At 28.1% G+C, this 23642-nt stretch overlaps 1 protein-coding gene across 1 annotated transcript in view; it reads left to right on the top strand.

The window, feature by feature from the left end:
- LOC129966279 (sarcoplasmic reticulum histidine-rich calcium-binding protein-like) overlaps positions 1–17886 on the top strand; it is a 63462-nt gene extending 45576 nt beyond the window's left edge. Inside the window, exon 4 of the mRNA XM_056080696.1 lies at positions 16958–17886. Coding sequence (XP_055936671.1) covers positions 16958–17886 — 929 coding nt within the window. The remainder of the gene's footprint in view (positions 1–16957) is intronic.
- Positions 17887–23642: the final 5756 nt, after the last annotated feature.

The following is a 23642-nucleotide window of genomic DNA, read 5'->3' as shown; positions in this document are numbered from 1 at the left end:
CAAATTTATCAATCTTTGTATGAAATTATGTATGTTGGGATAAGTTCAGACAATTTTTTTTTTTACAAAGACAGAAACTTAGATGCTTCAGTTCTTTATCTTACTCAAAATGACGTGTCTTGATTTGTTACTTAATTATTAATTAACCAAATTAATTAATTAATTAAATTAAATTTATCTAATAAGCTAAATGAATCCCTTTTCTTATTCTTATTTCAAGCCTAAAAATATTTTAACATTATATCACTAGAAAAAAACGATCCTTTAAAGGGTTAATTCAAGACAAAGAAATAGTTTCTTCAGTGGAGATCGGATTCTGGAGTCAGATAAAATCCAATCTTCCCACGAGATATTGTAATTATATAAAGAACTATTTAATATCGAATAACTGTACGTCAAGTATCTTTCTAGTAATTTGAATTGTCCTTAAGAATTGTAGTAACGGAAACAACAGGGGACATATTCTCCACCGCAATTTCTTGTTTATATGGTGCACTTTTTCACGGGCAGCGAAGATAATTGGATTTGGATTTGCATCACTTCCTTTATCTCGATTCGGTCCAGAATTTGTTACAAACTCACAATTGGTAAGAAGATTTTATATAAATGTTTATAATTTTCCCTGTTGCATTATTGAATCATCATTTTCATTTATGCATGATTCGAGTGACAGAGTAAATTCGCTGATGAATATGGTCCAAATTAGATGCACATCACCAATTTTGATGATGAAAGTGTTACCTAATTTCATCTACCTAGCTTGCCTCACTCCAAACTTCTGTTTACATCATTATAATGTCGCGAAGAGAATTTGGTACCTATTTGCATTTCTTTAATTATGTCATGTATTCAGATTTTGGGATAAATCCACACTTTGGAGGAGAAAAAATATCAATTTTTATATATTTAAACTATCGAATTAATACATTTACATGACCATAATAGTTAATACGCTGATGGATTCGATCCAATATTTGGTACTTGTCAGAAATTTTTGCAATGAAACGATTGCCAAATTCTAGAGTAGCAGCTTCTTATCTGTAGCATTTTTGAGTCCAAGTTCAGCTTCCTAGCTGTAGTACTTTTGAATTCCATGTTCACAAACATGCAAAAAGAAAGACAAGTTTTTAGCTGGTCGATTTTGTCCAAAATTTGCTAGCATTTGACAATTTTAACCTTTTAGCAAATAAGAAATGCCAGTCATTTGTATCTTGCCTTCTATTTTAGTTTACTTGTTCAAAAATAAGAAGGTAATGTTTACAAAATAAGTCTTTTGAAGATTTTATTAATTTACTGTTGATACTGATTACAAGAAAGTAAAAACTGTAGAGTTTCATTTTAATCTGAATTACTATCCAACAATAAGTTATCCAACTGACATATAATATTGATTGAATAATTTATTATACTTTCTATAGCATTTAATTAATATTTAGATAATAAATAGAATATAAGCTTCTTTTATAGTATATTAATAAAAGAAATTTATCTTCAATAAAATTAAATGAATCTAGAATTTTTAGTTATGTGTGTCTGCGGTTATTAACAGCTACAAGATATGGTCAAAGATCTTCTATTTTTTGCTTAAAATGGATACGAAGAAATTTGGAATATGCATAATACATAAAAGTTGCTCAATTTTCTATAAGAATTCTTACCAATGTCATTGTAAGGACTTCTTTTATACAGCCGACCACCTCACCACTACTGATCGAAACAGTATCGACAGCATCATTGTACGGACTGTTAAAAATTAGAGAAACATCTGTAAAATTATGTGCTTTTATAGCATGTGTGTCATGCTAGGTGTTATTAAATAATTTAGACAGTTGCTTGTGACACGAAAACGATGGCATTCTGTGGATTTTAAATGAAAAAGAAGAGAAGACAAAGATTTTAAAAGAAATAGTTATTAATTTTTGATTATAATTTTAGTGTAATTAATAAAATACAATGGAGTATACAATGCAAAACCAATTCAAGTCCACGAAGATTTATTTGTGCCTGTAATATGAGTAGCAGCACTGTCCAGTACTGTAATACGAGTATAATACTAGACACTTTTGCTCTATCTGAATTTCTGTATTAATGGTAATAGATAAACTAATCTCACAGAAACACCAATTTAGGAAATGAGATCAACAAAGACAAAAAAAAAATACATCAGATAAAAAGATAAAAAAAAGTATATGGAAAATGCAATTATTGTGAGTGATGCGGACTTCAACAGGATTTTAATGGTCCTGGAAGAAAGTTTTTCTGGCATTGCGAAAAGTTTATTACGAGTCTTAAGAGGTAGGAACTATTTTGTGGCTTTGATGGTTATGGTGATTTTTACATCGACCAAATTTTGACTAATCATGGTGGATTCACCGGAACATGTTTTTTGGAAAACCTCATGATGCCCTGGCTGAAATGATGTTGGTACTATATTTCAGGTTGTTCATTATTTAGCAGGTTTAGCAATCTATATATATATAAAGATACTTTAACATTCTAGATAGTTAGGAACTCTTAAAAGATAGTAAGTCCCTATATGATAAAGATTATTGTTAAAAGTGTCTTTGATATCTTTTTTAAAGTCTCATAAAGCTTTTTTCTTTATTTTTTTTCTGAATATAATAATTATTATTTTATGCTCCTTTCAATGACAGCTATTATTATCATGCTCAAAATCGGAATTTTATGCATATTATTAGAAGTAATCGAGAAGCGTTGGAGGTTGAATTGGAAGATATTGAATAAGAGATTGTTAGATTAAGTGGCTTGGACTTTTCAATGTGGCAGTTGATCCTATTTTATGAAATTGTTTTACTTCAACATTTTTTGAGTACGTTCTATTTATTTTCAGTACAGTTAAATGGAATTTTCCCACTTTAAAGACGGTAAGTAGTTTGTATCTATTGGTGTTGTAGGAAGCGGAATTGGTTTGGAATTTTGGTTTTGATTCAAGTGGTGGCTCCATTGCAATCCTATTTATCTAAACTGTTGGAGCAACTGGAGAGTAGAAGGCGAGAGTGAATGAATGGTTTTGGATAATTGGAAAGGCTTGTAATTGGGCATAATTTATAATTAATATTGACAAAATTATATTATCTTTAGCACTTTAAAAGATGTAAATAATTTCATTCAGATTTCTTTACACATGTGCAATATCACGATTTTTACTCTAAATTTTATTGTCTTGCGAAAAGAAGCAAGTATAAATTTCGGATTTTCCCCTTCAACTGATTTGGGCCAAAATCAGAAACGTATGCATGATTTTGACTTTGAAAACCATACACTAAATTTCATTTATCCAGTCCTTTGCATTTTTGAATGAGCCTATTTCCATATACACAGGCATAAAAATAGACATTATATCCTTTGACGAATCTAATCCAAAATTAGATGTATAATTTTAATTCGATACATATAAAATATAAAAATTGATCAGTATAATTTACTATACTTTTAAGCTATAGCTCTCATATATATAGATATAGAAGACAATCAACCGTTTCAGGGATTTGGTCCAAAATGTAATACTACTGATTTACGAATATTAATATTAAACCATTTTACAAATTTTATCCAACAAGTTTTTTTTTTAATCATCGTATTGGCAACTAGACAGACAAAAAGCTATTTTTAAACTAGTTTATTTCCTTTCAGAAACATAGATCTAAAATGTGAAGATTTACCAAAACTCCATATCTTAGACTTTTAGACTGTTTTCGAAAACTGCAGTTCTTTCTCTTTCCGTATCATATTTAAGAGAAAATAACAAAGATTTAGGAAGTTCCAGCATTTCCAAGTGGTATATATAGTTTTGCTCTGAAATTATTGAAGAGAAACGTTATAGATTTCAATAGTTTTTAATTAAAAAAATCAAAGAAATTTTTTAATAAACTATTTAATAGTAGTTGTAACCATGGTTAAACAAAAATTAACCATGTTACAATTCCTTAGCTATAGACCAAATAGTCTGTTCTGTAGATTTATGATAAGAGCCATAAATCAATAAAAATTTATTTTACAAATACGTCTGATTGAAAACCCTATAACACCGTTATATATATGTAAATATATGAATCCATTTTTATGAGTGAACTTCATTTTCTTTTATTTAAATAAAATTTACTTTGTTATGACCCGAACTTAAAAAAATATGTATAGATTTAGCATCATTTCCTGAAGCAAGTAATTTCCATTAAAAATTAATGTATATTCTTAAAAAGATTTATATTGTTGTTAAAATAAATGTTTAACGCAAAATTAATTTCAAAGACGAATGCTTTTCAGCCACTTGTATTGGAAAGATGTGCCAGGCACATCGAAATGCTTTTGTCACAAAATCGCCAACAACATACTGTATATGTTGGCAAGCAGTTTTCACAGATGTAAAAATGATGTTCGTGACTGAGATTTATGTTGGAACTTAGTCTTGGATTGAAAATTGATTCATTTAGAAGAAATAATCTTTTCCTCATTTCTCTAAGATATTGAATATTTTTGTTGCCTCGTTGTGAATTACAGTGGATTGGTTTGGCATGTGCATCTGTGAATCTTTTAATGGTTAAATGAAACTATATTTTAATGCATAAAACATTAATTGTTGTTTTTTGTACTATTTGTCTAAAACCACAAGATTCGCAAGCAAATCAATCAAAATTATTTATCGCGTATTTATTAAAATTATTTATTATTATTTTATTATTATTATTAATTAATAATTATATAATAATTATTATTATTTAAATTATTTATTATTAATTTATTAAAATTATTGCGTATTTGTTATATAAAGTATGAAATATTTTATATCGTCTTGCTGCAAATTACAGTGAGCTGTTTTAGCACAAACATCTGTGGATCTTTTATCAGCGCAAGTGGTTAAATGAAATCACATTTTAATGCATAAAACATTAATTGTCCTTTTATTATCTGTCTAAATCCCAAGATTCTCAAAATCGTTTCCCATTTTTCGCAAATCAATCAAAATTATTTATTGCGTATTTGTTATATAAGGTATCAAATATTTTATATCTTCTTGCTGCGAATACTGTGAACTGTTTTAGCACAAGCATCTGTGAATCTTTTATCAGCGCAAGTGGTTAAATGAAACCACATTTTAATGCATAAAACATTAATTCCTCGTTTATTATTTGTCTAAAACCACAAGATTCTAAAAATCCCTTCCCATTTTTCGCAAATCAATCAAAATTTTAATCTTTTATTTGTTATTGACATAAAGCTTTTAGATGAGTCAGTTCTTAAGCATTTAAGTTCCAATTATTATGTTAAACATAATAGCTCCATTTTTCCTGATTGATCGATTCGAAATGTTTGTTATCATTCGATCAGTGAAAGTGTTGTACTTAGGTTTCAAGACGAAACATAATTCTTTTCCGTTTTCCTAGAATTAGAGGGAGAAAACTCGGTTTATAGATCACTGTTATCAGTCTGACAACTGTACCATGAAAAATCGTTTGTTTTCACGGTCAAAACACAGGATTAATTCTCCGTCGGGAAGAATAAGTTATGGGAGGACAGACACTTTCTTATCATAATCCTGTTACGTATTAAGATTCTTCGAACGTTTTGGAATAACACCCAGGAAGTTAAAACTTTTGTTTACTTTCTTCAAATGGAATGTGTTAGAACTCATTTGTAATTTTCTGCTGTTTTTTTTTTTTAAAGAAATAGCAATGTCTTTAAACAATAAAGAATATTTAACATTTCAAACGATTATATATCTTTATTAAGCTGATACTAAAAATAAGTACTTTTTCTTTTATTTAGAAAATCAAAGCAGTAATCTTAAAACAATGAAAGAGTTTTTATTATTGATTTATTTTCTATTTTATTCGATTACACTTTATCCCCTTTCTTGGAAGTTCATTATCTCATATTCACGGAATTCCTCGTCCATCTCATATTCGCGGAATTTCTCGTCCATCTCATATTCACAGAATTTCTCATGCATCTCATATTCACAGAATTTCTCGTCCATCTCATATTAACGGAATTTCTCGTCCTTATCAAGAACAAGAGGGAATGCTTTTCCTAAAACTTCCACACATACTCTCTGATTAGTATTTAAAATCGTTGAAACCCGTGTGATTATGAATCCAGCGACAGATAAATTGGACTCAGGGGCATAAACAGGAGTATATAGACATCTTCTTTGAATTTTTAAAAATATGGATTAAGGAAGTTTTCAAATCACGTTCCAAACAAAAATATATTCACAACAAAGTATTGGCAACAAACTATTCACTATCTTATTTCTACGCTTCAAATCAATGGTCAGTTCACCTGTCTCACTAAAGAAGTTCAGACAAAAGTCTATTCATGGAAGAAAAACAAAGTCCGCCGCTGACAGGTTGTGACATTATTTCATGTGAGATAATCTGGTGAGTGCAATTTTATTATTAGAACTAAAATAGCCTGATCACTTTAAAGATCACACTAAATATTTTAATTTCCATATGATTCCAGTTTTATTTAGAATAAAAAGTTTTTAAAAAATGCCTGTACGCCTCGTTTAAAAACTTGCTAAGCTTTAGAGCCACTGGATAGAGCTTGGGTAATTGAACATATGAATATAGTTGCCCCGTCTCTTTAAAAGCTTCAACATACAAACTATTACTAATGAAATCTATTACTATAACATATATGCCTCGTTCAATAACTTGCCAGACTTCAGAGCCACTGGATAGAGCTCGGGTAATTGAACATATGAATATAGTTGCCCCGTCTCTTTAAAAGCTTCAACATACAAACTATTACTAATGAAATCTATTACTATAACATATATGCCTATATGCCTCATTCAATAGCTTGTCAAACTTTATGGCCACTATACTAAAGCTTGGGGAATTGAGATATGAATACAATTACTATGTCCCCCAAAAAACCTCAATATGCAAACTATTATTATTGAACATCTATTACTATAATATATATACCTATATTCCTCGTTCAAAAACTTTCCAAAATTTGAGGCCACTGGACTAAGGCTTGGGGGGAATTGAGCGTCTGAATATAGTTATCTCCACCAGCCTCAGACATCAATAAACTATATAACATCTATGGAATATCTATTATTATAACATCTATGCAAACAGAGTAATTAGAGAGTTGTAGGATTTTATAGGAGTAAAAAAAGAGCCCAATGTCTTTTGCTTTAGAAGTTTCCGACTGAAGATGTTATGATTTTGAAACAATTCATCCTCTCCAGAACTGAAAAAAGGGCCTCACCATAAAATTCTTTTGGACAGCAAAACTTAGAGAAAAAGAAAATAATTAATTTTTCTTGCTTATATTAAAAATAAATTCTAAGTTGTAATAACAAAATGAAAAATAATACATTGAATGTTTAATGATTTGGAAAATAACGATCTTTGTACCGATTCAGTTTTTACCTTCTTAGAAGAGTTTTTGTTTCTTTAATTAAAACTGAATAAATAATAGTTCTGCCTAGAAGAAAGATTAATTCCTTTATATTTTGTATTTCTTGAATTTTTTTCATTGTATTCTTTGTTTTCTATGTATTTTTTGTATTCATTGAAAAATACATTCGCCAAACTATCGTCGTTGAAATTAAGTAAAATAAAATAATATATTTTTTTTTTGTTTTTTAATTATATAAATGTGTTTACAAGTCAAGAGATTTGAATATACATTCTATATATTATACCCTTGTTTTGAATTACTAATGATTTTATTCGTTAGATAAAAAGAATTCATTTTCTTGCGGTTTTTCAGAAATAAATTGTTCCTATTTGCATTTCGCTTGGAGGTATAATTATCAATCTAATAAGCATTAGAGAATTTAACCAGAAGCATGCGGTAAGTCATATGTAAAGCAGTTTTGTAAATAAAAAGTAATTTATTTTAATGATTCATTATCCATTGTTTCGCTGACATTTATCTGAAAACTACAATTCGAAAAATATCCTGACTTTATTTTCACATTAATCACTTTAAACTTCTTATTTAAATATTCCATAGATTTGATTCTTTGATGTCCAAATGATTAATTTCATAGTTAAACATATACTCTCTGATTTTCTCTTTTTTCCGAACAAAACTAATTACGACACGCGGAACAACAATCTGCACAATATGCGAGACATCTCAACATCTCTTAGGAACAGACCCAAAACGAAATTAAAAACTTCGAAACCGCTGGCAGGCAAAATCGATGAGAAAGAAAGGGGTCGGCTCAAAATTAGTGCTGTCCGATGATCCTCGAAGAGTAAAACAATGGACGACGAGCAATTTCGCTTTCACGGCAAAAAAAGACTGCCGCATGTTAATCTCTCGAAGAATGCCGGATAATTGCAGTGGAAGACAATGCTATGACATTCTTACTTGAGGGAAAGGAGGAGCGGATATTGTTTTTTCATTATTTATTTGTGTCTTGATTACTTTGTATCAGGTACGGAAAGATGCCTGGGGCACTTGGGTAAGAGTATAAAGATCTTGTTGCAAATCCATGAAGGATCAGTCGCATTTGGTGGCTTTCTACTGAAGAGATGCATTTTGTTTCTGTTAGGTGATTAACAGGGAGAGGAATTTCATTTGTCCCTTTGACGCTTTCTTTTAACATCCTGCCTTTTCTTGATACGCAATCCTTTACGCCAGGTTTATCATCTTTTCCCTTTAATTTCCCCTAGACAGGCTCTCATGAATTTAATAAATGCCTTTTTATGTCAGTAGAAAAAGATAGTGTCATAGATTTCAGTAACAATGTAAAAAGATAAGTTATTTTCTAACTTTGAAAGGGAAATTTTACTGCTTTGCTCACTCACAAGAAATATTGACCAAATTAGAAATAAATATTAAGTTTAAATGCAAAAAAAAAAAAAGAATAAAATGGAATAAAAGAGAAGGAAAAAAATGAATCCGACCAGAAGACTTTATTAAGGGTTACCTTGAGCCAGTGATTCAAACCAGGGATTTTTTTTTTCTGTGAGGAGTTTGACTTTCGTCCAAGTATTGACCCTAGACAGGCTCTCGGGAATTTAATAAATGCCTTTTAATTTCATTAGAAAGATAAGTTAAGGTCATAGATTTGAGTAACAATGTAAAAAGATATGTTATTTTCTAACTTTGAATGGGAAATTTCACTGCTTTGCTCGCTCACAAGAAATTCTGACCCACAATTTGAATAAATATTAAGTTTAAATGCAATAAAAGGAATAAAACGGAATAAAAAAGAAGGAAAAATAGGAAACCGGCATGAAGACTTTATCAAGGGTCATCTTCAGACACGGATTCAAACAAAGGATTTTTTCTGCGAGGCGTCTGACTTTCGTCAAAGTATTGACAATTCGTGACTCGAAATTCACAGAAATTGAGGTTTTAAAGTCAAGTATTAGTAATTTTTTAAAAAAATTTCATTAAAATTACACAATAATAATAATTGCAAAATATTATTTCAAAATTCATATCTAAGCAGGACTATAGCATAATTGAATCAAACCACTCTAAGACCATTATCAAATTATAAAACCAATAAACATTAATAAGATATAAAAGCAAAGTAAAGAACATACTAGTCCCTTGCTTTACTTTTATTGCTTTAGCAATTATAAAAATCGCTTTAATGTTTGGTTGGTTGTTTCTTACTTGAAATATTAAGTCAATTTCACTCTATTCTCTATCCATTTTCAAATTGTTTACATATTTTATGAACACAGAATCTAAGGTATACATAGAATGTGTAACACAGAAGCTGAAGGTAGTGTAACCCAGTTGCTACAAAAATATGATAATACCGCCCAAGTAAAAGTATAGTTAAAGGTAGTACCATACAAGTTATTTATATATAACACAAAAACCACGGGCTGTATAGGCTCTGCGTTGACGTCAAAGTCCGTCTCCGCAAAGTATTTCTCTTCACTTTGTAATTTAACTTTTAAAATGTTTGTTCTTTTATTGTTCTCAGAACTTTTTTGCATAAAGTTCATGTATAACCAAATTTCATTTTCTTTTTTTTTATAATAAGGTTAGTTTTATACAGCCAGCAAAAATTTTAAAGTCCTAATTAGTTCCCAGTGATCTTTGTTTGTCGGCGCAACGCCGACATAGTCCTGATAGTCCTCATTAGTCTTATATAGGAGTTAGGCAAGAACGCTTTTAATTTATTAAGACTTTTTAAATGAATTTTGTCGGCATATTTGTTTTCCAATTATTCATTCTAATAAATATATTGGCTTTGTATAATTTCGTGTTTTTTTTCACCTGAAATCAAAATTTTCAATATGTATTTTTATTTTTATAATTTTGTTATTCATTTTTTCGCTTGTGGCTTTTTAGAATTCTAAAATTTGTGGCTTCTTCTTTCCAATTGCTTTATAATAGAACAAAGATTGCTCTTATATTTGTTTGTTTGTTTTAAATAACTGCAAATTTTTTAAAAGCATTGTTAAAAATGTGAAGCTTTCATCTTTTAAAAGGAAAAAAGAAGCTTTCTTTTGTCTCGCAATAGTAAAAGGGAAAAAAAAGTCCGAATCGCTTCAGTGATTATATCGCATTGTGTTTTTATCTAAAAGCTTTTCTTAAGTAAGATGATATCAAGCAATTATATTGTTATAACAGTTATAATTTCTTCTACAAATTCCAAATACCATGGGATTTGTTATTTGTTTTTTCTAGAAATCAGATAATAAAATAAAGCAAAATATTCTTATGTATAAACCAAAATTGTTTAATACGATATTATTCACAAATTTATTTTTTTATTTATACTAAAAACACAGATAAAAACTATTAATTTATAAAGAAACTATTTTTAATGAGTTTTTTTTTAATGTATTTGTTTCAAACTTTGCTTTCCAATAAAGAACTTTTCTTTATTAACTCTTGGAATGCATTCCTTATTGTTGAAATTTTCCTTGAATAATAATTATTATAATTCATAAAATAATACGTAATGTATTTTGATTTTTAAAAATATGCTTTATTCGTTGACGAACTTTTCTCAAGGGATTTTAAAAATAATTTTTATCCGCTTATGCTAAATATAAATTATGTTTCAGCTTATTTTAAATTCCAGAAAAAAATATATACAAATTTATTAATTGGATGTTAAAATATATATAAATAAGATTTAATCATACATTAGTTAGTTTTTTTAAACTATTAAAATTTATAATATTCACAAAACATATATAAATATGATTAAAAAATAAATATTACTACTTTAAATATGATTAAAAAAATAAATATTGCTACTTGCTACTTGCTTTGCTTACATTAAAAAGGATTTTTAGCTTGAGGGTTGGGTACATGTTCACATCCTAAGTCACAGCTGCGGCTGAAAAATCTACATTTCGTATCTGATCGCCCCAGTAAACATTGCTCTTAGTGCACATTTGCATTTGTCAGGATCTTTTATTTAGTATTTGAAAATCAATTTGTATCTAATATATAAGCAGTAAATTTGATGTAATATTTTATAAAATATTGTATTGATAGAAATAATTTTATTTATATTTTTAACAATTCCAGTTAGACCAGCAAATAACTAAGAAAAAAGCAAAGTTAATAATTCATGCAATTTGAAAGAACTTTGTCAAAATATTTGTCCAATTTTCTGCCATTCCAATTCAATAAATATGCTTCGTATAAACCTATTGCATATGGATTCTTCAAATAAAGGATAAATTTTGAATATGCGAATCTTAGATTTAACAGTGACAATTAAATGAACATGGCTGTTCTATAATAAGCTTAGTTTAAAGCAATATTTTGAGATAAATCTGTTTTTGCTAAACGATGCAGAGAGTACCGTAAGCCTATATTTTCAAAATATTAATTATTGTAATATAAGGATCCTGGCGTGCAAGACATTCCAGATGGTTCCAGTCTGGATGGTAAATTATATGCTTTCTGGCATTTCAAATTTTCAGAGATTCAGAAAACTTTAAAATAGTAATTAGTTCTTCTGTGCATATTATTTTGACAATTAAATGGAGAATAATGGAAAATAATTAATTTGGGGCCGATGTGGTCTCAGTAAAATTTTATTGATTCAAAAATTGGAATACAGAGAAACTAATAAAAAATGAGCATTCTAAAAGAATGCTCATTCTTTTATTTTCAAAGTTTTTAAAATATGGCGCAGTAAATAAAAAGAAGATATTTTAATAAATAAAGTGATATTAATTGTAACTAAAAATTTTAAAAGTTTTGAAACCAATGATTTCAAAAAAATAAGTAAGTAATTTTAATAAACAAACAATATATAGCTTTTTAAATATCATATTGCAGTGTACAATGAAACTTGATAATGGTCCAATTCGCTTCTTATGTGTTCAAATTGCTTAAAAATATCATGAAAAATCTGTTATTTATTTTTTTTTGATTGAATGGGAAAATTAAGAGCTTTAAAAAGCATCCACTTGATCTACCAAAGAATAAGATACTAAAGAAAATTTTTCAAAAATAAAAGCAATTTTAATTGTTACTTTGCAGTAAATAAAATAAATTCGAATCATAGAATAATTTAACTTTAAGCTAATTAAAAATTCAAAGGAAAAATGTTGATCTAAATTGCGAATTCATAATACCAACATTTGAAATAACTAAGTTTTACAATGCAGAGAAACTAATACATAGCAGTCTATCTATTTCTAAAAACTTTTGCAAACAATGTCACAACTAATATACTTATATGAAATTTATTTGCTCCACTTGCATAAGTTAACAATTAAATATCTTTGCATCATGTATTCTTACACTTGATTGCATATACAATTTGGTAAGTCGTAAAATGTCCCAAACAGACGTACATGAAACTCATTAGAAACTAATTACGATACTCAAATACTGGTCTTTACCAAGGAACTCCAACAATGCCGGCACAGCTGCAAATCACAGAATTTCTATACCACCCTCATTCCAACCTTAACACCTTAATCAGACGCGATTTCAATAATGTCATCTCGATCCCGGTGCCCACTAACCAAGATCCTAAACACCCAAATCCATTCTACAACCCCCCTCAGAACACGAACTCTTGTCTCCCGTGACATTTAGAGCTTGTCATTCCAAGTCAATTACTGCTTGTCAATGTCTGCAGGACCCGAAGGCTTTTAACTAGAGGGATGCGTGAGGGTTCACCCAACGCACAAGACTTGTCAGAGCAGCCAGCCCTAATTCGAATTCGCGGACCGTTTCCGACTTGTGTCATTATTCCATTTTTTATTCCCTCCATTACGTCGGTAGATGTCAGCAGTTTGTAGCCATTTCCAGGTAGTGTCTTTTGTTTGTGTAAAGGGCGAAGAATGCACTGGCCGGTAGCAGGTAAAGGGAAATTGCATGATGGCCCGGTCGCGTGCGGGTTCTGGAAGTGATGCAAATAATGGGGTTTAGCGAGCAATGAGAGAGTTTAATGGCCTTTGTCTCAGAGAATGGAGGAAGTGGCTTAATTGTAAATTCATTACAGCTGTCACAAGTTTAAGACACAGTGACATGGTGATTCTTTCTGACAGCCAAGGAAGAGCGAATCTGGCACAGTTACAATGCTGCAAGATAATTATTCTCTAATTGTACTAAAATAAATTGTTATCCTGCTGGATATGTATATCTTGCCAGTAATAATCTTAAACAACTTGACATCATATAATGAAGGATTTAATATGCATGCATATTAAATGGATGCATGAATTTCTTCACGTGGATATAGACATAGAGTCAAAATGACGCCATTGTTATTTATTTATTTTTTGTCATTTGTAAAACGCATTAAAATTTATTTTGGAAAAACAATACATTTTGGAAATCATGCAGTTACAAAAATATTAAAAATGTTACTATTAAAAATGTTAAATGTTATAACATCTTTCTAACATATAATATTATAAGAAAAATCTAGACAATCTTTTAATGAGTATTTACTTCGTTTATATATCACTAAATTACTTTAATGTTAATAGTTTTTAGAATTAAACTAATAAAAGTAAAGAATATAATATTTTAAAATATTATTTTAAGAATATTTCTTTATTCTTTTTGCATATTCAAATTAAAAATAGTTTCAGAGACTTGGAGTTAATGACTCCATAAATAACAACAACCACTTTGAGAAAAAAATTACTCGGTTATACGCACGTGTTTATACGTAGACTTTTATCAACATACTGCTGAAAGAACAACTTGAAGGTACTGAGGAGAGGATTGTATTCAAGGACAAAATACCACTTGATAATCAGAGCTAATGAACAATGCAGAATCATTTTGACTCGGATCTCCAATTACGGCGGTTTAATAATGTTTTTCTGTTTATGTTGTTTAATATGCCTGTAAAATTCAGCTACTTAGATTCTGATAAAAAATATTAATTTGAAGAGATTTTGAAAAACTAGAAAAAAATGAAAGGAGAATATTAGATACAAAAATGTTCTCACTTTCTATTTGTTTAATTCTTATAAAACAAGCATCTATAACTTAACTACATAAGTTAAAATTATTATGTGACGAAGTTCTTGAGAAAAAAATAAGAAAGCTAGAGGTTTATGAGATAAAACGCATAATAAATCCTAAAAATGTAAAAGTACACTACGGAAAGTGAAATCTGCTATAACTTTCATAATTTCGAAACAATTCAACAACTGAAGATAATTTAGGACCTGTACTGAAGCAAAAGATATAATTTATTAAAATGTTTTGTTTGATAAAAAAATTATCAAAAGTATAGAATTATTTCAAACATTCACGCAAAAACTGTGAATTCTTTCCCATGCAATTAATTGATTTTTACAAACATTTTAAACAGTATTTTTTTAAATGATATTTCAAAAATGAATACATTTTGCTTGCTAGCTTTCCTTCTGTACTTTATTATTAGAAAACTTAATGGTTTTGAAACTGTTCAATAGCAGAAGAAAATTAAGAACTCCTCTGAAATGGAGTGTGATATATTATGATCTATTAAATTGTCTTGATTGATGAAATATGAAAGCAGTACAGTTATTTCAAGCTTTTAAAAGATAGAATTTGTATTTTAAAATGGTTAAATATAATATTTCAACGTACGCGTTTCTGTGATAATCTAAATACATAAAATAAATTGTTTTTGGTTTACTATAAGCAATATTTCTCAAACGATTTCTAAAAAAAATATATTTATGTGTATGCTTTACTGTCCTAGAAAAATTGAAACAATTTTCATAATTTTGAAATAATTCGAGATAAGAAGAAAATAAATGATAATAAATTGTTTAGCTTTACTTAAATTGCTTCATATTAAATTGCTTATTATGAAAGAGGTAGAATTATTTCAAGCTATAAAAAGACGAAACATTACATTTTATAGTGATTAACTACAAAATTTTAATCGCACGTGATTACACTGAAACGAGAAATCAAAATTATGATTTCCGTTTAAACAATATTTTTAAACTATATTTCAAAAATAATTATTTTTTATAGTTTTAATTGCGGAATAATTTCCAAATCAACTTCTTTTGTCCTATTTTTTCTATTGATTAATTTAGTAATAATTTTAGTTGATTAATTTAACAACATTTTTATAGATGCAAAACATACTTGCTCTATGCAACATATTGCTTTCTATTTCAAACAAAACATATGAATGCTATCTTAAATGTATGATTTATAAACAAATTTCTTTTCATTGACAAGAAAATGATTTCTTTTGTTAAGAGTATAACAAGGATTTTAATTATATAAAATTGCTTAATTGAATAATTTTAATGAAGTTATCTTTAAAATAAATTTTTAAAAAATATAATGAAATGAAGCTATATTTTATTGCTTTAATAAGGTTATTACTTTGATTATTATATTATTCGCCTTTTAAGAGATTATAAACATAATACAAAAGAGCTTCAATGTATCTCTGTTTATTTGGTATATATATATATATATATATATATATATATATATATATAATATCAAACTGGTACTTATTGTACTTAACAGCATATTTACAGCAGCAAATATTATTATCTTTTTTTATTTGAAGAAATATGTATTAATAGAAATGCATATTAGAAATTGCTATAATAATTAATTACATTGTATATAATATATATTAACATAGTTTGAAGGGAGAAACAGAATATTTAAATTTTAACATATTCTTGTAATATTATATATTAAATTTTAAATTATTTATTCCTCCAAATAACGTCAAAGGAAATCGAATATCATTTTATAAATTTTAAAAACATGTTAATCACATATCATGTAAATTAGGTAAGATATTTTAGTATTTAAATAACCTACTAACCATATTAAATTTTTTAATAATATTTTTTGGTATAATAATTTATATCATATATTAAAATATTAAGGACAATTAATAAATAAAATTATTTGAGCTCATTATTTTATTTTAAATAAATATTTTTTTTAAAAAAATTGAAAGATTACCATGTGTGATTTAAAAGACATTTTCTGTAGTCAAATAAATTGCAATATTTCAAATTTTGTAAATAATTCATAACTACTTTATGTTTTAATACATATATAAAACAGACACGAACACAGGAAAAAAAGTCTTAGTTATTTTAAGAAAATCTTTATTTCTCTTCCATCCATGTTATTATTTTGACAAAGAATATAAATAAATAAGTACATACACCATAAAGGGGAAACATTATTTAAAATGTTGTTGCTTTCAAAACTCCTCCTAAGCATATAAAACCACCTGAGCATGCATATTTGGTAGATAAACTCAAAATTTCTTGCGATTTCTCAGGAAGGAAATCGAAGTAATTTGTAATTTAAGAGTTCACACCGACTAGAGGAGAGCATAAATGTTTATCGGAATTTTCAGCAAAATTCTTCTGGACAAGTAACTTTCCAAAAGAGCGTTGCTCATTACGATGCTTTGGCAGAGAGAAGATTTCAAATAATCTTCTTTAAGTAAGGTATTGAGCAGGATTTTTCATCGAATTGAAATAATTTAACGACGGAAATGGAATCCCAAAAGACCATCAAAATCATGAAGACCCTTCTGAAGAATGTCAGCCCTTCTGTGATGATGGCCGTGATGACCGTGATGGTGGCCATGATGATGGCCATGATGATGACCATGATGATGGCCATGGTGGTGACCATGATGATGTCCGTGATGGTGACCATGATGATGACCATGGTGATGACCGTGATGATGGCCATGGTGGTGACCATGATGATGTCCGTGGTGGTGTCCATGATGATGTCCATGGTGGTGACCATGATGATGTCCATGGTGGTGTCCATGATGATGTCCATGGTGGTGTCCATGATGGTGTCCGTGATGGTGATGATGACCATGATGGTGTCCATGTTTGTGTTCATGTCCATGGTGATGGTGATGTCCGTGGTGGTGATGATGTCCATGATGATGTCCGTGATGATGCCCGTGATGATGAGCATGGTGGTGTCCATGTTTGTGTTCATGTCCATGGTGATGGTGATGTCCGTGGTGGTGTCCATGATGATGTCCGTGGTGGTGATGATGTCCATGATGATGCCCATGGTGGTGTCCGTGATGGTGAGCATGGTGGTGTCCATGATGATGATCATGCCCGTGTTTGTGATCATGTCCATGATGATGATGATGCCCATGGTGATGACCATGGTGGTGATGATGGCCATGATGATGGTCATGCCCGTGTTTGTGATCATGTCCATGATGATGATGATGCCCATGATGATGGCCATGGTGGTGACCATGATGGTGAGCATGATGATGACCGTGTTCGTGACCATGTTTGTGATCATGCCCATGATGGTGATGATGACCATGCTTGTGATGGTGATCATGGCCATGTTTATGGTGATGTCCGTGCTTGTGGTGGTGGTCATGGCCATGCTTGTGATGATGATGATGGTGGTGGTGATGGTGATGTTCACTCTTATCTTTCACAACAATAACTTCCTTGCTGCAAAATATACATCATATAAAAACTTTTTTTAACATGAATTTTTGTAGAATTAACTTGTTGTCAGTGAATATTTTTATATATACCGATATGGCATCATTGAATTACAATTATTTTAAGGCTATGAATAAACTCTTCTAATGAAATATAATTTCATATTAATGCTATTATTTGTAATTTCGTCGAACTATCATTTAATATATGTTATCCATAACAGATAAATTTCAAATTCATGAAATCTTTTTAAAAAAATAGGAAATGCATACCCATGATGGTGGGGCTCAGGTTTCGGTTCGGGATCAGCTGTTACGTAGCACACTGCCGCCATCAAGAGTAATAGGCATATCTTCACCGGGATAGCCATCTGTGAAGAAATTGTATGCAATATAGTGAGGTTTACTCTGAAGTATATCAAATCATTGTTTGCTTAAATTACTAAACATAAATAAAAATGTATATAGTAATTAAATATTAATTTACTAATTAAATTAGCAGAAATTATTTTAATGCAGATATATATATTCTTTTATATTAATCAAATTTTTAATTTGCTGATTTCAATGAATCCTCTTAGAAAAGAAAATCAATTTTTATTTTTTATTTTTTGTCAGAACATGTTTTGAACATAAAATGAAAGTTTTAATTATAGTACACAGAGAATGTTCAAATTCAAAACCAGATTCAAATCTGAGACATAAAAGTTAAAACAATACTAAAAACCTTTTGGCAACTGACAATAAATCTTCTAAGTTCTCAAATATTCTATTTCTTTAAGTATAATATGAATGAAATAAAATGTTTAAAAATTATATATGTTAAATACAACTATATAAAAAATATTGAGACTATACTCTTTAAATACAATTTTGATTAAAAAGATTTAATCCTCAAGTTAGCTTTGTTCAGAAAATGTACATCGAAGCTTAGATACCACCTAAACACTAATTGATTACAAAGATTTTTTAGCCATTCTAAAATACAAAATGATTTTGAAGACATTTTTAAATATAGAAACTTTACAACTAAATATGAAAGTTTATAAATTTTGCTAGCCTGCAAATCAAATGTAAAATTTCGAATCATTAAAGAACTGAAATTTATCAAAAACAAAAATTCCGAGCATAACTGTGTTCTAGCATAAAAAATTTGTTAGAATAACCACTAGAATAAATTTGTTATTTCATTAATAGTTATATGGGCATTAACGAAACTGTGATAATGAAATATTCTAACAAATAAATATTATTTCGGAACCGATGTTCAAGAAAGTTTGCGCCGTTAATTGCTTCTTTTAATTATAAAATGAAAAGCATTGTCTATGTTTAAGGCAAAAATGATGCAGAATTTGAATAACGAATTTTATGATGATTTTTTAGATGAATTAATGAAAGTAATTAATTTTCAACTTCAGCAATAAAATTGAAGGTTTTGCATAATATTATTATAAGAACAGAAAACTACACTTTTCAGATTAGATAAACGAGGGAAACACATATTGAAAAATACGAAACTTGAAAAAAATTATCTGTTTTGCTCTTAGACAGTGATAGAGTAATTTTTTTTAAATATTATGGTAAAATTAAAATTTATTTTGAAGATAAAATACCTTTTTTGCCCGTTCTTAGTTATCAATTTTTGATTAGTTAGTTCATGCTAGTGATGGAAATTAACGATTAACGATAACGTTAAAAATAAAAATAACGATTAACGTTATTTAAATAACGATTACTCAATAATATTACGAAATAGACTTTTGTAAATAATATATATGTAGTATAATTTATCGCGTTATTCTAGCTATACTTAATAAATGCATTAAAATTAAAACGAAACTGTATTCTATTGAAAGATTATTTATAATTAAATGAATTAATTATTCAAATTTTGAAATCAAAATTTTCCAATTAAATAAAAAAATTCTAAAATTATTTCAGTTTTGTTGGAAAAAAGTTTAGTATTTTAAGTAACTAATTAAAATATTTAATTATTTATTTAAATTAAAATCTTACTATATCTTTGTTGATATTTCTTAAATAAATTATTGAAATGCTATTTTCTGAAAAAAAAAATATATATATTTCAAGTTTGGTTGAAATAAAAATATAATTTCCATTAAAATAATAATTAATTTAATTAAAATATTACTATTTATTCCTCAAATGTCTTTCATAACATGATAGGAAATTTTAATTATAAATAATCGTAATAATTTAAATTTCTATTGGTTTAAATTTTTTTTACTCTTTAACTTTAATCTAAATTTTCTTCATATCTTCATCACTTTTACTATAACCTGATTCATTATATACAGTAATTTTCACTATAAAGGACATAATCCACTGCCATCCAAATTTGATTCGGTATCCATATAATCCACAATGTTATTCACATGAAAATTAATACTTGACCATATCCACACAGTAATGGTATATCCAAAGTAAGGAAAGAACACACACCTCTCTATAGGAAAGCTGATACACCACTTAAGGAAGAGAGAACTGTAATTGTTTGTTGATCGAACCCAAAGGTTCTCTGCCTGATTCTGCTTAACTATCCAGTATATATACTCCAGATTTTCAGACTTCCTACATTAATAGGTGAACGGTGTCATTCTAAAAATTCCGCTTTTCCGCCATGTATCAGCCATGATACGCTTCGTCACATTTTTGGCAGACGATTTACCAAAGAGAACTCGTTGGGGAATTAGAAAAATTAAATAATTCAAAGAATTGCAAAAAAGTTGAGAGATTTTAATTTCTTTTGTTATACTTCCTGCTTATCTTTGATTTATGATCTGTGATTGCCGACTGATATCCGCTGTGACGTCAAAGAGTAGAAAAGTGGTCACTGTTAGTGTCATGCATTTAGATACGGCATTTGATCCATATAGATGATATCTATAGATTTTGGTATGCGTGTAAAGAGGACTGATATTCTTATTTATCAAATTAGAACACGTAATTGTGACATTTGGGAAATTGAAATTATTAGTGAAATTTAGATGTTTATAACATTGACATTATCAAAACGTTTTCTTGTTGAGAAAGAAATTGTTTAAATGAATTATTCGTTTAATTATGTCCAGGATCATCGAATTAATCATTCCTTAACATTAGAAAATTAAAAATTGCATTTCATAAATTACTTAAATGATTTTTCATTCTTTTACATTGGAAGGTCTTAAATTATGAATTACGAATTGTTTTTGCCAATTAATCATACTGAAAATTCGTAAATTATGGGTTACAAACTGTCTATTAATTATGCGTTTTTACTGAAATTTTTTAAATTATGTGCTACTTTGTCTTCCATTTACTCCCTCCTTTAGATTTGTATTTTTGAATTTTGCGTTAAGAAATTTCTCTACGAATTAATGATTCCTTTATATTGATAAATTTTAAATTATGTGTTACGCACTGTTTATATTAATTAATCATTGCTTTGTAATGAAAATATTTAAATTATGTCTTACGAACTGTTTCTACTAATTAGTCATTTTTTTATATTCGTATTCTTGAATTATGTATTACGAACTTTCTTTGCAAATTAATCATTTTTTTACATTCGTATTCTTGAATTATGTATTACAAACTTTCTTTGCAAATTAATCATTCCTTTATATTAATAATTTTTTAATTATGTGTTACGAACTGTTTCTACTAATTAATTATTTTTATATTTGTATTCTTGAGTTATTCATTACGAAATTTCTTTGCAAATTAATCATCTTTTTGCATTCATATTCTTGAATTATGTATTACGAACTTTCTTAGCAAATTAATCATTCTTTTATATTGATAATTTTTAAATTATATGTTACGAACTATTTCTATCAATTAAGAATTGTTTTATATTGATAATTTTTAAACTATGCATTACGAATTGTTTCAACTAATTAATCATTTTTTTACATTTGTATTCTTAAATTATGTATTACGAACCAATTAATTATTTCATTAGGTTGAAAATTCTTAAAAAATGTGGTATGAACTGTGTCTGTCGAGTAATTAACGTTTTATATTGAAAATTTTTAATAATGTGTTACGAACTGTTTTTGCCATTTAATTAACCAATTAAGCATCCCTTTTTATTCATGTTCGGGAATTAAGAATTGCGATCTGCTTTTTTGTCAGACTTTCTTTTATATAAAATGTTATTACATTATGCGTTGTGGTCCTGCATTACAACGTGGAAGCTTATACAAGTCTTTATTTTTTTCCACAAATCATCACAATAAAAAATATTGTAGACAACAAACTTTTTAAAAAATTTTTCATTAGAATTAACCAAACAGTAATTTACAGCTAAATTTTTTCTGATTATCGTTAATTAACATTGCTTTCTTATTTTCCAACTTTGGTGATGCAGTAACTTGTTTTCTGGTGGAAATGGAAAGGCAGATTTCTTTTAGTCATTTCAGGAAGGCTGACGGGCGAATAAGCTAGGAAAAAAACACTGCTTTATAACATATTAGCAACTATTTTGACTTTGAAAAATGTTATTTTTTCCTTAAGTTTCTGGTTTTTCAACCGTTGCCACTTTTGTTAGAGGATGACAGATTCAAGTCTTGATTTTTACTAAATGACTGCCTTTTTTTGGGGGGGGGGGCGTGCTTCTGTAAGCTATAAATAAAAGATTCTGATTTTAGTTGACTGTACTGGTTTTAAAAAAGATATAATATAAGTCTAATTTTAGTAATGATGACTCAAAGCTATTATTCATTGATAGGTTATATTTGATTTCAAAAAGGGATGTAATTTAAATAGATTAAACAATCCAATTATTTATTATAAATTAACTTCCTTTTTTAACCATTTGGTTCACCGAGATAAATAGTGGTTAAAAATTTCTTTAACTTGGCCTGAATTTTTTCTTCAGTAAATTTTTTTTTGAATTTTGGTGTGCATGTAGAACACACTATTTTAGAAGCCTTACAACGTTCTTTTCATCGTGCTCCTTACTTTATCCTTCGTATCGTATTCCTTACTTTTTTGTTTATATTTTTACGTATTTAATTTTAACTTAGGAAAGAGTAGCAGTGTTTGAAAACTGATGCACTTAAAAAAATGTGTTCGCTTAGATATAGTCTTAATTCTGAGACACACAAAAAAAATTTCAATTTTCCCCATTCAATCGATTTTTATAACATTACAGGTCAATTCAGTTAAGTTCAATTTTGTTATATTTACAATTAAGGTTTAACATCAGAATTTAAAAACGGTAAAAAAAAAAAAAAATTAAGTATATCCCTTTTCATACACTGCTGCTTTTTTTCTGTGACGTAATTGAATATGACGTAAAATTAAAAAGATGCATATCACAATGAACAGATCGACACAAGGCTTTTAAAAATGAATGAATTATATACCTATCGAAATTTTAAAATATTTTGCTGTTGGTGATATTAAGATCAAATTTCAAAAAAAAATATTTTATTAAAATTTCAGCTGTCGTTAATTCTGATAAACCAAATGGTTGCGAAAGATATCTAATAGATATAACTAATTTAATGAATGGATTTAATAACATTTTACATCTTATATTATCATTTAAATATCGTATAATTAATGATGTAATCTCTTAATATAAAAGTATGATTTTGTATTTTTATCTTAAATCTCGTGTAACATATATACATATGTAATGATATTTTAAAATCTAAACTAAATCTTAATTAATTTATGATTTTTATTTTAAATTATTCCATTTTAATTTTATTCTAAAATGTTCTTTTATTTCGTGATCCAA

Source organism: Argiope bruennichi, chromosome 4 (assembly GCF_947563725.1).
Source record: "Argiope bruennichi chromosome 4, qqArgBrue1.1, whole genome shotgun sequence".
NCBI classification, from domain to species: Eukaryota; Metazoa; Arthropoda; class Arachnida; order Araneae; family Araneidae; genus Argiope; species Argiope bruennichi.
The sequence above is the reverse complement of the archived record's forward strand: the minus strand, read 5'-3'. Positions and strand labels throughout refer to the sequence as shown.